The sequence below is a fragment of the Corapipo altera genome, unplaced genomic scaffold (assembly GCF_003945725.1).
Source record: "Corapipo altera isolate COAL_440 unplaced genomic scaffold, ASM394572v1 300, whole genome shotgun sequence".
NCBI classification, from domain to species: Eukaryota; Metazoa; Chordata; class Aves; order Passeriformes; family Pipridae; genus Corapipo; species Corapipo altera.
The window spans coordinates 6,832-22,271 of record NW_020885067.1 but is presented as its reverse complement, the minus strand read 5'-3'; the positions used below and the strand labels follow the sequence as shown (position 1 = coordinate 22,271).

The following is a 15,440-nucleotide window of genomic DNA, read 5'->3' as shown; positions in this document are numbered from 1 at the left end:
TGTTGGTGGTGGTGCTGGTGGTGTTGGTGGTGTTGGTGGTGCTGGTGCAGGGGAAGTTGCAGCTCCCTTCGGAAAGGATGGTGTCCCAGCTGGGGCTGGTGTTGGTGGTGCTGGTGGTGCTGGAGGAGTTGTGTCTCCCTATGGAAAAGATGGTCTCCCAGCTGGGGCTGGTGTTGGTGGTGCTGGTGGTGCAGGGGTTGTGTCTCCCTATGGAATGGATGGTCTCCCAGCTGGAGCTGTGGCAGGAGCTGCTCCTTTTCCCTTTGGAGGTGAGGGAGTGATGGGATCCCAGCGTGGCAGGGATGGTGGGCTGGGCAGAGCTCCAGGATATCCAGGGGGAGCAGGAGGAGAGAACTTTTCCATGGAAGGGGGGGGTGTGGGTGGCTCTGCAGCATGGGGCACTGGGTCTCCCTACGGCAAGGACGTGGGATCAACTGGAGCCTGGGCTGGTGCAGGAGCTGGTGGGACATTGGGAGGGGATGGAAGGGATTCATTCCTTGGTAAAGGAGGTGTGGGAGGTGGTGGTGGACCAGGTGGTGAATATGGAAAGGGCGTTGCCAGTGATGCCAGAGGATCAGGGAACCAAGGTTCAGTTGGTGACAGAGGGTCACTGTCAGGTCAAGGAGATGTCTGGGGTGAGCGCAGAGATTTAGGACAGTTGGGCTCCCTTTATGGCAAAGATTCCGCCTTTGGAGGGGCAGGGAGCAAATCCTGGAACAGACCTGTTGATGGAAGCAGTTCAGGGGGTCTTGGTCAAGGTCCACCCAGTCATGACCAGATGTCAGCTCTTTCTGGTGGGCTTGCCCCAGCAAGCCAGAGAAACGAGGAACCTGACGTGGATGTTAAAGCAAAGGATCTCCCGACCAACACGGAAAGTACAGCCCAGAAGAGAAGGTCCTGCCTGGATGATCTCAAAGGTACGTGGTGGTGCAGTGGCTCGTCGGTGACTCCTGGGCTTTGCGTTTGGACACTTACATTCCTGATCCTGCGAAGAAATGGAATTTTATGGGTCAGACAAACAGAGCTCTGTGTAGAAATTTGGTTGTGATCCCTTCCTAATTCTCCCACTGATTTGCTGTTTTATCTTACACAACTTGCTCTGATCAAATTGCCTTCAATATTTAAATGATCTTTGCTTAAATGGTCTAAATCGGGTCTCATCTGTTCATTCAAACACACTTCACATCCACGTGGAACTGACCGATTCCCATAAAGTTTCAAGGAATATCATTGTGTTTCTTTGATATTGTTGTAATTTAAAACTTGTTGCTAATTTAAAACTTATTTTTTCTAACATCTAGTGCAAAGAACTGTGGTTTTCCAGGTTCTGGGAATAATTCTTTGCTTCTATTTGGTTCTATTTGACCAGGCCTAATGTAAAGTGCCTGCTTATACTGGATTATATAATGTAAAGAGCTCTTTTCTCTTGTAACATCAGAAATAATAAGGTGCAGATATAGTAAAAGGGGAGTAATGTGTTTGCAGCTGTTTGAGTAAGACCTGTGGCTCCACTAGCAAGATGATGATGTGAAAATTGTAAAAATGAGGAATTTCAAATGTATAACCAAAGGGGAATATTCACCTAATGGGATTGCTGACAAGTTAGGAACTATCAAGACAAACAAAATATAAATAAGAAAGTAAAACAAGATTGAAGTTCAAGGGGTGTTTATTAGAGAGGGGCTGAGGTTGTTAATGGAAAAGAACTTGGGAAGGGAAAGAGGAATATGGGGGTGGAGAACAATATTCCCAGGGCTGTTTTGGGGGAACGTGGTCAGGCAGCCCCGTGTCTGGTCAGTGCAGAGGAAGAGGATGATGAAGCAGGATATCCACACTCTGGAACAGCCTGTTTTTCCCCACTGGCTGTAGAGGGAGCCAAGACAATCAGCACAGACATAAACTGAACAGTGTGATTTGTGATGACTCCGTTGCTCAGGGGTTGATGGTGGGACTGTACCATGAACAGGCCAGGCTGGCACGTCCCTTCTGAGGGCACCCAGGTGGTCACAGCGTGGGGCACAAAAGCCCGTCATGGCCACAGGATACCTGTTCTAAAAAGCTCTCTTTTCTCTTCCCATGCACATCCATGTCCATGTTCTCCCCATTTTCCCCCCTGGCTGCTCAGTCCCCCGGTGTTACCTCAACAAGCAGCTGGCCACGGTCCGGGTGGTGAAGGGGGAACCAGCCGAGCTCTCCTGCACTGTCAGCAAGGATGACGTGACAGGAACCTGGTTTAAAGACGGGCTGAAGGTGGGTGTCCTTCCACTCGTTGTTTCCTTTGGTCAGCAAAATTCTGCTCTCTGCCTTCACTCCCTAAGTGCTGTGCCAAGGTGTCCTTCCCTCTGCCCTCTGCTGCAGCCGGAGCGTGGCCCTGGAAGGATTCACAGACTCACAGAATCCCAGGACAGTTTGGGTTGGAAGGGACCTCAAAGACCATCTTGTTCCCACCCCCTGCCAAGGACAGGGACTCCCACTAGCCCAGGCTGCTCCCAGCCCCATCCAACACTTACAGGGATGGGGCATCTGCTTCCTGATAGCAGGAAGATTTCCCCCCCCTTCCTGCTACCAGACATTCCCATTCTTGCTGACAACAGCCACCTTTGTGTTTTCCATTCTTTTTCAAGGATGGAGATGATGTGGTCACTTGCTTGCAATGCAGCCCTTCTTTTCCTGGGTGAATGAGAGAAAAATGCCAAAAGCAAGGGAAGAATCCTCAAAGGATCTTTCAGGCGGGGATATCGTGGAGAGTGTTCATTCAAATTAGTGCTTGAGGTCAAGCACAGACATCATACAGAATTATAGGGTTGTTTAGATTGGAAAAGACCTCTAAGACCATCAACTCCAACCTTGAACCCATCACCACCACCACATATCCATATCCTATAGATATATTCTATATCCTTTATTCTGTGTTCCTAAAGAACGCTGAAGAGTGATTCCAGCTGTGGGATCCAGATGATATTGTAGGACTTCTGAGGTGTCAGACTCAAGCACTGATCAAAAGTTTTGTCATTAAGAACAGAAAGAGAGAGCTTGGAGTTGAACTAACATTTTTTTAATTGATCTTGGAAAAAAAACAAGTCTTTGTGGGGAGTATGTTGATAATGCTTATCTCAGCTTCAGTTGGGATTGTTTTTTCCCCTTTTTTTCTCAAAGCATGGGTCTCTGTCCTTTACCTTGTAGTTGACAAGCATGCAAGGAGTCGTGTTTGAAAAGAAAGGTCTAGTCCACAAACTAATTATTAACAAAACCGAAGACATTCATGCTGGGAAATACAGGTTTGAAGGTGGAGATGTGAAAACTGAGGCTTCAATTTTTGTTGAAGGTGAGTCTGTTCAAACCACCAATGCAGGACATGAGCTTTGATGGGCCTTAAATGTAATATGTTTTATCAGAGACCAGTAGTTGGTTATGGAGATAACTTTGTTATAAGAATCCCAAGATAACTGAGAGATGGTTTTTGTACAGGTTGGTGCATTTTGTATTCACAAATTTAACTAGGGAGCCTTCCCACATAGATCCTGTTGGTAACTCAGAGATTTTGGGGTGCACAGAACACTTTATCAGAGCAGTTCTTCATTCTTTGTGTTTAGTGTGTTGCTAAAGAGAAACCTTCTCCAGTGGAAGGTTTTTGTGACACCACAAAACCTCGTGATAATTATCCTGTAGCAAAGTACAAGTTTGTGAATCCCCGAGCACAAAACCAGTGAAGGTCCAAGTGTTGTGAGATCCTCAGAGTTCCTGGCAGCGTCCCGAGGGGAGCCCTTCCCTCCAAGCCTTGTCCTCTCTGAATTGTGGGTTTTAATGACTTTTTGTATCGCCTGGTCAGACCCTCCACAGGTTGACAAAGTTCTCCTCAAGAACCTGAGCAGTGTCCCCACGGTGGCCAAGGCTGGGCAGGCGGTGAAGCTCAGAATCCCCTTCGAGGGCCGTCTGCCCGTCAGAGCCACGTGGCTCAAGGACAAGATGGAGCTGGCAGATGACACCAGGATCCGTATGGATAAAACAGACACCCACACCACGCTGTCCATCCCCAGCTGCAACAGGAGGGACTGTGGGGATTACAAGGTCAGGCTGAAGAACGACAGCGGGGTCCTGGAGATCAACTTAAAGCTCGTGGTCATAGGTAAGAACTCCATAAATCCGCTGCTGAGCTCAGGCAGGGAACCCATTGACACTGGTGACAATCTTATTTGGAGCTGCAGGGTGTTCCAAGAGGAACAAGGCTGTATTTTGCCACTAAATCAGGGTACAAGGAAAGATTGCTGACATGCTTCTTGCCCTTTAGTACAAGGTGGCACAAGTCTGGTTTGGTTTTTCCCAGCCTCAGCAGCTGAGTTTGGAAGGCTGGGAGACTGTGGGAGATGGGACTGTGCTCAACATGCAAATCTGAAACGGGGTCTCAAGACCAAATTCAGCCCTACCATCAATGTCTGGGCCCTCTTGGGAGACCAGAAATTACATTCTTCCTGCGTTATCAAGCTGACTTGGTGCACTGCTTATGGGAACAGGGAGAGCAAGGGCCTGGCTCCCCCTTTCCATCAAAGTTAGAAGAGTGGATATTTGGAAGAGGCAATTTCAGTGCCCAGCCCTCATTCTGCAGCTGTGCCATCAGGAACAGTCTCACAGCTGGTGAGCAAGAGCCAGTGTGTGCTCCAAACCCAGGAACACATCTGGGTCTGGAGCCAACTCATCATCCCTCTGTCCATCTTTCCAGACAAGCCACAGCCACCAGCAGGACCCATCAAAATCGTGGAGAGCTCTGCCAATGCCATCACCATCCAGTGGCAGCCCCCGAAGGACGACGGGGGCAAACCGGTGCAGAGGTACCTTGTGGAGAGGCAGCAGGCGGGCAAGAACGACTGGGAGACCTTGGGAGACACCCCCAGGAGCTGCACCACCTTCACCACCAACAAGGTGGAAGAAGACACGAGCTACTACTTCAGGGTGAGGGCCGTGAACGTGGAGGGGACGAGCGACGCGCTGGAGTCAGGCGAAGTGAAGGCGGCTGGCAAAGGTGAGGAGAACTCATAATTCACAGTTCAGGTTGGGAAGTCCATTGTCAAAGCCGACATCAGAGAACACTCACTGCATTTTGGGTGTTGCTACAGATCTAAACTCCAATGGTTGCTGTGAGGTCTTCACACAAACCTGTGGAGGCTGCACAGCAAGAGCAGCAGTTTGTTGTAGGCTCTGGTGGTGCTGAGGAGGAGTTGCCTTCTTGGCAATGCTCCATCCTGAATTGGAAAACCAGTCCCAGAGGGGAAATGCAAAACGCATCCCGATCAAAGGAAATTTTTCCCAGTGTGGCTACAAAGGGAACGTGTGAGGCCTTTTCTCAACTTCCTGGGCAAAGCAGTGTCTCCGTAGGTGCAGCATTTGTAGCATGACCACTCCATTCCCCTGGTTTCCAAACAACTGAATATATTCTTTGTCCTTCAATGAGTTCAAATACTAGAACAGGTTAGCCATGAGCACAAATGCAGTACTAGAGAGAGCAATGCTATATTCTGGTTCTTTCTACACTGATTATGTGTTTTGAAAGCTTTAGCAGAGGGTTAAAAAATCCATTCTGGTCCCAGTTTCTGTCACTAAAAGCAAGACTGATGCTGACTGTTCCTACCACGTAAGAAGGACACACTTCACTCCATTTGCTGACAGTGGAATTGTCAGTCCTGCTGACAGCAGGTCTTTTGTGAAATCAAAACTCAGGAACAAGGTCCATGCTGGATCCAGGTTTTCAAAGCACATCCATGGGAATACCTTGGGGAAAGTGGAAGAAGAAATGACACAGAACACTGTTTTATCTTGCAATAAAAATACATCTGCTAATAATGGAACCCTAATGTCTTTCCAGCTTCCCCTGGTGCCCCAGATCCCCCTGAGATCGTCAGTGCCAGCAGGGACACCATCACAATATCCTGGAAAGCACCTCGTAAAACTGGCACTTCCCAGATTGTGGGATACATCGTTCAGAAACGCAAGAAGGGCACCATGACCTGGCTGCCAGTCACCAGTGGGCCTGTGAAAGGTGGGTATCCCAAATCCTGGAACAGTCTGGAAGACTTGACAAGGCAAAAAGTTCAATTGGGTTCAGGAATGTCTTAGGATCTCACACCTTTTCACATTGGTGTTTTTCCTCTGCAATTCTTGAGCTTCTGACTCACCCCCTCACAGCCATTTTAGCCTGTCTGAAGTTTTATCTTCTATTTTTCACAGCTCTGGTGTGTTCTGGAGTTTTTTCTCAACTCCATTTTTCTCCCAGCTGAAATTTCCTGGCTGTGCCACAGCAAAACCAGCTCTTGGTTTAAACCCAGCTGAGCCTGGGGGCAGGATTATGGTCTTTTCTGCATTGTGTGGAGGCACCTGGAGAAAAGCACAGAGAAGCTCATGCTGCATCCTGGGACGTAGCTCCTCTGATGTCTCCAGTTTCTGGAATTAAAGCCTTCACTTCACATACAGAACTATTGTCCTTAGTCCTACAGACAGGACTTTATAAACGCAAGGAATAGAAAGAAACCCAAGTGATGTGTCTGAGCTCCAGAGTGTGCTTTGACTATAGCAGCATCTTCTATTAGGGGCAAGTTAGGACTTCTCAGGTATAGAAGGGTTTAGGATCATCCCCTGAGGAAAAGCAGGATGCGTCCTGTATCCCTAATTTAATAACTCTCAGCGGCACTGCTGAGGCTGCACCCTGAGTGCTGGGCGCAGTTCTGCACCACCTAATTCAAGAGAGACATGGAGGGGCTGGAGCGTGTCCTGGGAAGAGAATGGAGCTGGGAAAGGGGCTGGAGCAGCAGGAGAACTGAGGGAGCTGGGGAAGGGACTGGAGAACCCCTGAGGGAGCTGGAAAGGGTCTGGAGCAGCAGGAGAACTCAGGGAGCTGGGGGGAGTCGGGCTCTGCTCCCAGGGAACAAGGGACAGGAGGAGAGGGAACGGCCTCCAGCTGTGCCAGGGGAGGGTAGGTGGGACATCAGGAGGAATTTCTTCCTGGAAAAGGTGGTCAGGCCTTGGCAGGGGCTGCCCAGGGAGGTTTGGAGTCTCCACCCCTGGAGGTGTCCAAGGAAGGACTGGACATGGCCCTCAGTGCTCTGGGCTGGGGGACAAGGGGGGCATTGGGCACAGGGTGGACTCAATGATCTCAGAGGTCTTTTCCACCCTAATTGATTCTGTGATTCTGTGATTCAAGTGCTGTTTGATTTTGAATGAACACATCCCAGAAGTACACACGCACTTGGATAGGGAAGGGCAGGGGAGTCAATGACAGCATTTATAGCTCCTGAGAATGATTCAGTCCGTAATTCTACCCAGAGTGAGGTCCAGCATCATTGTCTCTCCTTTCCTGCTGGGGGGCAGCTCAGCCAAGCCAACACACTCCTTTCCTTCCTGCAGACAAGAAGCTGAAGGTGACCAACCTCAAGAAGGGTGTGCAGTACGAGTTCCGGGTGGCAGCTGTCAATGCTGCTGGCACAGGAGATGCCAGCGACCCCTCCCCGCCCATCTTTGCCCGGGACCCCACGAGTGAGTGCTCTGTCCTTCTGCTTCTGGGGTAGCTGAACACACACTGGGGGTGTCAGTGGAGAGCAGACCTTCTGAAATGCTCTGTAAAAGTGTGTGAAGACAAAGATCAAATAGCTGGGAAATATTTCAGGGTTGAGAATCAGCTCGAGGAAGGAGCAGAAGGATTTCCCGTGGGATGTCCAAGGGAAGGTGTGGCAGACTGTGGGGTTTGTGCAGTGTGAAGGACTCGAGATGGGCTGCAGGCCATGTTAGGGGTGTTGTGGGTTGTCCTGCAGGGCTGGCAGGAGCAAAGATCCACCTTTCAAGAACCGGGACGAGGCGTGGGCACAACAGCAGGGTGGATATCCAGTGCTCTTCAAGAACGCCGGGGAATCTCAGGAAGTGACTGAAAAGATGGAACAGAAATCCTAGAAAAAAATACTTTCAACAAAATTTCTCTCTCCAGAATCCCCGGGCCAAGTGCAGGAGCTCAGAGTGAGCAGCTGTGACAGCACCAGCGTCACCCTGACGTGGAACAGGCCCGAGGTCAAGGATGGGAATGAAGTGAAGGGCTACGAGGTGGAGATGAGGCCTTCCCACAGCTCCAGCTGGACCAAGTGCCTCACCCTCCCTGCAGAGGCCACCACGGGCACCATCAAGGGCCTGCAGCCCAAGGAGAAGTATTTTCTGCGTGTGAGGGCCCTCAACGACAGCGGCCCCGGGGAGGCCACGGAGCTCGAGGCCATCGCGGAGGCCGCGGCCCCGGCGGGTGAGTCGGGGGCTCCTTCCAGGGGGAACGGGAGCAGCCGGGGGTGATGGTTTGGTCCGGGCCTTCCTGACAACCAGCTCGAAACTGGGAAGGTGGCTATATCCTAGTATTCCATTCTATTTCTGTACATAAGCAGAAGTGTTACTACAAGAGGGACGGAAGATAGTCCGAGGTCAGAGCACTTCGCTGGGGTTGCAGAGGAGGGGCAGCCCCGCTGAGCTCCCAGGGTTTGCTCTGGTCCCTGGGAGAGGGTTACTTCATCCCAACGTGGGAGGGGAGGGCTGGTGGTGCAGTTCTGCTTCCCTAAGGGAAGTATGAAGATTCCTTTGCTAGCTGTGTACATCTACGTATATCGGTTTTTCCATTTGGGTTTTGGGGTGGTGGGGTTTTCTCTTTCTTATATGTAAATGGGTTTTTTTGCAATTGTATATAAGTTTAAATAGGTATATATATATATACTGCTTTAGCTCAGCTTATTTCTGGTCTTTTGTTTCCTTTTCCCCTCTTCCCTTCATGTAAGGGGGGGAATTTCGATGTGGATCTTTGGGGACTTGGTGGGGAGCCAGGTCCAGGCTGCACAGAGGGCTGTGGGACACGGGGATGAGCTTCCTTCCCATCCCAGACTGACAGGAGGATGATGAGCACTCCGTGTCTCCCCTGCACTCTGCTGTTACCTGGTCCCTTCACCAGGAAATTCTGAATATTGACCCGATGTCAGATGTGCAGAGCACAGCATTCGGCTCATGTTGGAGACTCATTAGGACAAAAGAACCCCCAAAACTCTCTCTTCTCTTTGGATTTATATTTTTATATTTATATTTGCAGAGCCTTACCACAGTCACCAAACAGAAACCCCACATTCCCTTATCCCTACCCACCTCTTTTAAGGGAAAATAGAGTTTTCAGTCTCTTTTCACACAGTCTTGTGGAACTAAGCATTTTATTTCATTCCCTTAAATCCCAATTTTTAGATTGGGTTTTGGATGCTTTATTTTACTTTTTAATTGCCTAGTTTGAAAGTTTTTTACCATTTCCACTTTTCCATCTTGATTTACAATCTGTAGCTCTGCTTTTTTTCCCTGCTGCTTGGGAATGTTGCAGAATTACAGAAGTAAGGGATAATTCTGTGAGGGATTCATCTTCCTTAACTTGGGGCCTAAGGGAAATTGTCTACTTTTGAGCTATGCCTGGAGACTCCTTTTATAATCAATCAGTAAATAGGTAAAATAAGTCCATCTGGGAAGCAGGTTTTTCAGTTTTGTAGTGGAAACACTAACTATAATTTAACACTATTATATTTGGCATTTAAAGAAAAATACTAAATACAATAGTATGTTATATTGGTTAAAAAAATACATACTTTGAATACTAAAATAATATTATTTGAAATAAACTCTGGCTGGTCTCCTGGGAGTTTTCTGTGCTCTGTATTGAATGTGTAATTTGTAAGTGTCCCTCGGAATTTCCTTGTCTCCAGACACCATTTAAACACCAAGGATCATCCCTGTGATGGGGTAAAGTGTGTAATAGGGCCAGTTTCTCCATGATTGAGACATCACACGAACACAGAGATTGCTGTGAATGTATTTTTATGTCACTTCCCCTCCTTTGCCCACAGCGACAAATAAATAGCAACGGAATTTGAAAGGTGTAAATGTCCAACTATTGAGTGTAATCCCCGTGTTTACCAGTTCCCCCCAGGTTACTGATCGACGACACGGTGAAAAACCTCCTGGTGGTGAGAGCAGGAAACCCCCTCCGGGTGAATATTCCCTTCGAGGTACGTGTTCCATGGATTGTGGAATTCCCTGCCTGTTCCTGTGCTGGGAGTCAGACATGAAAACTGAGCCACTGTTTTCTTGCCATGGAATTCAGTTTACGAGACACCGGGCAAATCCTTTGGCTGCCTGTGCTGGGGGTGCTTTCTGGGCGAGGAAAACAGCGGCAGAAATTCAGCTGTCGCTTGTTGGCATCGGTGTTTTACGAGGCTGTGGGCATTCATTAACCTCTGCAAACGAGGCCCAGAGCTGTCCATCCAACCTCAGCAACGCTGTCAGCATCTGCTGCTGCTCTGCCAGACTTTAAAAATCATTAATTTTTGTATTAGATATTTCTAGTTAACATTTATATTAAATATTATATTTATATATTATAATAGATTAAATAAATTTTACTAGTATATATAATTATATAGGAATAAATAGTATTATATAATATAAATATTAAATAAACAATATATATTATATTATATTATACTATATAGTGATATTATATATTAATTTTAATTAATACATTAATGTTATGTTATATATTAATTATTATATATTAAATATATAAATATAGTCTATATTATGTATTATATGTTATATATTAAAATATTTATATTGTATAATATTATATATCATATCTTTCTAATATATATTATATATTAAATTATATATAATTATATAATATTATATAATATAATACATATGTATGATATATCCTGACCTTTCTCCCAGTCTCTGAGACAACTGAGACCAAAGATGGCACAAGGGAAATAAAGGCTTTGAGGATGTTTTTTCTCTCCAAACCCAACAGATCTTCTTTCAAAAAGTAGAAAATATTAATTCCTGATGGCATCTGTTCTTGATGCAGAATACTTTGGCTGACATAGTTCTGAACACTTTGCTGCAAAAACATCTTTAAAGACACTGAGAAAGAAAACAGTTCCAAAGGAAGGTCAGAGCACATCAGGGCTCTTGGATCCATCTCGGGTCCGTATTCCTGGATGTGACTTTACTGTGTGGTACAAGAACATATTTGGGACGAGATAATGAAACCACAGATATACAGACAGGATCTGGAGGTGAAGCAGGTGGGCTGTGACTCGTGCTGTTCTTTCCAGGGCTCTCCTGAGCCAGCGGTGCTCTGGTTGAAGGATGGGCTCCCCCTTCCCGACCGGGCTGCCATAAAAACCCAGGATGGATCCACCCGGCTGCTGATCGGGACGGCCGAGCTCGGGGACAGCGGCTGCTACAGCGTGGAACTGCTCAACGGGCTGGGCAAGAGAGAGACCTTCAGCTTCCAGGTGCAAATCACAGGTAACTCCTGCCACCCGTGGGCACCAGGCACTCCCAGTGTCAGTCCAGGCTGGGGGGGAAGGGACTGGGAGCAGCCCCGAGGGGAAAGACCTGGGGTGTTGGTGGGGGAGAGGTTGGACATGACCCAGCCAAGAACCCCCCGTGCCCTGGACTGGTCCCACAGGGACTGTGGGCAGCAGGGCAGGGGGGATCCTGCCCCTCTGTCCCCTCAGGTGAGACCCCCCTGCAGAGCTGCCTCCAGCCCTGGGAACAACAGCACAAGGACGTGGAGCTGCTGGAGAGAGTCCAGAGGAGGCCACAGGGATGCTCCAAGGGCTGGAGCCCCTCTGCTCTGGAGCCAGGCTGGCAGAGCTGGGAATGTTCCCCTGGAGAAGAGAAGGTTCCAGAGAGACCTTGGAATCCCTTCTAGGGCCTAAAGGGGCTCCAGGAGAGCTGGAGAGGGACTGGGGACACGGGATAGAGGGACAGGACACAGGGAATGGCTTCACATTGACAGAGGGCAGGGATAGATGGGATATTGGGAAGGAATTCCTCCCTGTGAGGTTGTGGAGGCCCTGGCACAGGTTGCCCAGAGAAACTGTGGCTGCTTCATCCCTGGAAGTGTCCAAGGCCAGGTTGGAGCAACATGGGATAGCAGAAGGTGTCCCTGCCCATGGCAGGGTTGGAATGAGATGAGTTTTAAGGTCCCTCCAACCCAAACCATTCTGGGATTCCTTGATTTACTGGGAACAGGCAGCAGGCACCAGGCTGAGTTGGACAGGGTGAGCTGTGATGCAGTTTGGCTGTTCAGGCACAGGGAGAACTGCGGAACAACTTTCCTTGGGATTCAGTCTGGACACTTCATGATATCACTGGTCTGCAGGACAGAGCAATCCACTGGTTAAAACTGTACTTCCAGAGGGACTCTGCTGGAAAGGGCCGGCCCAAGTCCCAAACACAGACACTGCAAACCCCAGGAGCAGTTCCTGCTCTCTGGAAGAGCCTGAGGGGGGTCAGCACAGGCTGTGGGACACGGAGCCCCAGCTGGATGAGCTCTCAGAACTGTGTCCCTGGGAGGGGAAGCAGCTCAGCTCTGTCACCCTCCTCTCCTCCCTGCAATGCCAATGTTCTGCAGCAGCAGCTCAGTTCATGGCAAAAGTGTTTGTGTGGCTGGAGAAGGAATTGAATTTGCTCCTTCCAATGATCAGGATCTTTACTGAACCCCCATGGGATAGACTCCAAGTTTTTAGGGTTCTGCACTGTGCCACTGTCCCTACCCCTGTGACATTATTTGCCCTCCCCTCGCAGACATCCCACAGCCTCCTGGACCACTGAGGTTGGAAGAGAATGTGCCCAACACAGTGACAGTGACCTGGGAACCGTCAGCATCTGAGAAGTGGGAGAAGAACCTCTACTACACCGTCCTGAAACGGGAGTCCCAGAAGGGCGTGTGGCGCATGGTGGGGGACCTGCTCTACAACAACAAGTTCACGTTCACCAGCGTGATCCCAGGCAGGGATTATTACTTCAGGGTGGTGGCCAAGAACAGCCTGGGAGCCAGTGCTCCATCTGAAACCGTGCAGCCTTGGAGGATTCGAAAAGCAAAGGGTAAACCAGCTTTTACAGATATTTCTCTGTGTGTGTGGTCGTGCTTGGTTTCTTTTACGGTTTCTAACGCCCCATCCTGAAATGGGTCCCTCCTCCTAGGAATGTTTAGTTGCCCAGAACAGGAATGCCTAGAGGTACCCTGAGGAATTCCAGTTTTGTCCTTTCTGCAGGGACATTGTGCAGAGTCCCTTCACTGCCAGCCCTTATATTGTGGTAATCTGCCACAAAACGAATTCCTGGAAAAATGTATTAAGTGTGGCAGAAACCAAAGTTTGTGGCTCCAAAGTGAAATCCAGGGTCACGTGATAAGCAGCACAGGTTACAGTCTTTGGGTGCACGGGATCTCTGGGAATTGCAGTGTGGAATTCCAGGCTCTCAGCAGCTGAGTGTCCGACTGAAAACCAGCCCTGCAAACTTCCCTGCTGGGAGCTGGACCTGAGGGTGTGTTCGTGTGTCGCTGTTTGTTTTTTACAGCTGAGATCTGGGTCAGACCCCAGAGGTACAGGGGAGTCAACCAAAACCAGCACCCGAGGTTCCTCGTCCCGCTGAAGCCCCACGTGGTGGTGACAGGCAGTGAGTGTCACATGAGCTGTGCAGTGGGGGGCCACCCCCCCCCAAAAGTTACCTGGTACAAAGACAACAGAGACCTCTCCAACGATCCAAACTACTTCTGCACAAACGACTTTGGAGTCTGCTCCCTGGTCATCCTGGGGGTCACCAAGCAGGACGCAGGAGAATACATGGTGGAAGCCTCCAATGAAGTGGGTCGTGTCTCCAGCAGAGCCTTCCTCGCCATCAAAGGTAAAATCCACAGTGCTCTTCCTCCCCTGGGGGATGCCAAGGGGTGTTGTTGCTGCCCAGGGCCCCAGAAATGGTCCCGTGCAGCTCTACCTGCTGCCAAGTGCAGCTTTACTGAACTCCTGATTACCTTTTTAGTGATCAAAGTGGTGGAACAGAACTAGAAACTGAAAGGCAGATGTGAAAAAACCACTCAGTTTCTATGTGAGACAGAGGTTTGGGTTGGCTCTGATCAAATTTTTTAGAAAGAACAATCCCATTTTCCTTGGATAAGAGGTAATATCTTGGTTGGGTTTATCCCCAGTCCAGGAGCTGCAGAATAAAGATCCTGCAGATGTGCAAGTGGAGGGGGAGCAGTGAGGGAACATGGAAGGTTTGGTGACCAAAGGCAATGGGAGGGGAGGAAAGGGAGGGACATGTTGAGGGCCACTGGGATCATGATGGGAATGGAGGAGTAAGAATGGATAAACTTATGGATAAATATTGCTGGTGATTGTACCCAGTGAAATATCCTTTCTTTTAAGTCAAATATTTTCCTTTTAATGCAAAACCCATCGGTGGGATGACACGAGTGGAGAAATGGGTCACTTAAACCCCCAGATTTCCCAGATTTCACAGAATATTCCAAGTTGGAAGGGACCCACAGGCACCATCCCTGTCATCCTTTTGCAGACATTGGTCTTTTTTTTGCCCTGTAAGTTTTCAGCTCCCCCTTTCCAGGGAGACTTTTCAGGCTATTTATCATCTCCTTCATCACAACACTGAGCCACTTCTCTTTCTCTTATTTCCAGACTCCGCCCTGTAGCTTGACCCTGCTGAGAACATCCCTGCCCTGCTCTGTGGATGAGAAGGTTTCAGTGAGGACTGGTCCATCCTAAGCCTGTGCATTTATTTTCAGATGTTCACTGGAGCCCAAGGGGTTTATTTTTCACACCCAGTAATTGCATTTTGAACACGACGCTGCGTTTTAGTCAAAATCGGGGAAAATGTTTCAAGAGAATTGTATTTTTGTAATGATCATGGCTTTCCACTAGACCTTTAAAACACATATTAGAAGCTTTGGGAACACAGAAGATGAGAGGAAAAATATTTGGCCAAAATGAAACTTTCCATGGAGAGCACAGGCAGGAGAGACCATCCCAGCACACCCCTCACCTGCTGTCAGGCTGCAACAGGGACATTTCTGGCCACCAGAGATCTCTGGAGTTGGCCTTTCCCATGTGGTTTTCTAAGCCAAAACAACCCCTTTGGATTCCACTGGATTCTCAGCAGGTTTCCTAACTCTGGGAGCAGTTCTGCATGTCTTGCACTGCCAGTAGCAGCTCAGTATGTTGTTGTTCGTCACCTCTAAGTTAAAAAGAACGTCTGCCTGCTCATTTTGATCTGGGTGAGAGATGAACTCTCAGACCAGGCTGGCATGGAGGAGGTGGCACTCACAGTGCAAATGCCCTGCTGGGGAGGAGTGGAATTCCAATCTGCCCCCAGCTGTGGCAGCATGAGCAGAGCAGCCCCACGGCTGTGCCAGCCCTGAACTGCCACCCCAGTGTCACCTCTGCACCCTCGCTGCCCCTGGCTCGTGGCACTGCTGGGATCGTTCTGCCTGGTGCAAAAAGACCTTAAAAATCTTTCATGTCTGAGCAGAAATAAGAGGTACCAGCAGACACCTCCTGCCACGGCAGGGGGATTCCACCACTGAGGGGGGA

The 15,440-nt window shown here is 48.9% G+C and overlaps 1 protein-coding gene across 1 annotated transcript in view; it reads left to right on the top strand.

Annotated features, from left to right (window-relative positions):
• Positions 1–15,073, top strand: part of LOC113959865 (immunoglobulin-like and fibronectin type III domain-containing protein 1) — a 40,471-nt gene extending 25,398 nt beyond the window's left edge. Inside the window, exons 15-27 of the mRNA XM_027669149.1 lie at positions 41–917; positions 2,126–2,250; positions 3,184–3,325; positions 3,830–4,126; positions 4,718–5,017; positions 5,858–6,031; positions 7,393–7,521; positions 7,967–8,269; positions 9,961–10,049; positions 11,157–11,352; positions 12,640–12,939; positions 13,414–13,740; positions 14,529–15,073. Coding sequence (XP_027524950.1) covers positions 41–917; positions 2,126–2,250; positions 3,184–3,325; positions 3,830–4,126; positions 4,718–5,017; positions 5,858–6,031; positions 7,393–7,521; positions 7,967–8,269; positions 9,961–10,049; positions 11,157–11,352; positions 12,640–12,939; positions 13,414–13,740; positions 14,529–14,542 — 3,273 coding nt within the window. The 3' untranslated portion in view covers positions 14,543–15,073. The remainder of the gene's footprint in view (positions 1–40; positions 918–2,125; positions 2,251–3,183; positions 3,326–3,829; positions 4,127–4,717; positions 5,018–5,857; positions 6,032–7,392; positions 7,522–7,966; positions 8,270–9,960; positions 10,050–11,156; positions 11,353–12,639; positions 12,940–13,413; positions 13,741–14,528) is intronic.
• Positions 15,074–15,440: the final 367 nt, after the last annotated feature.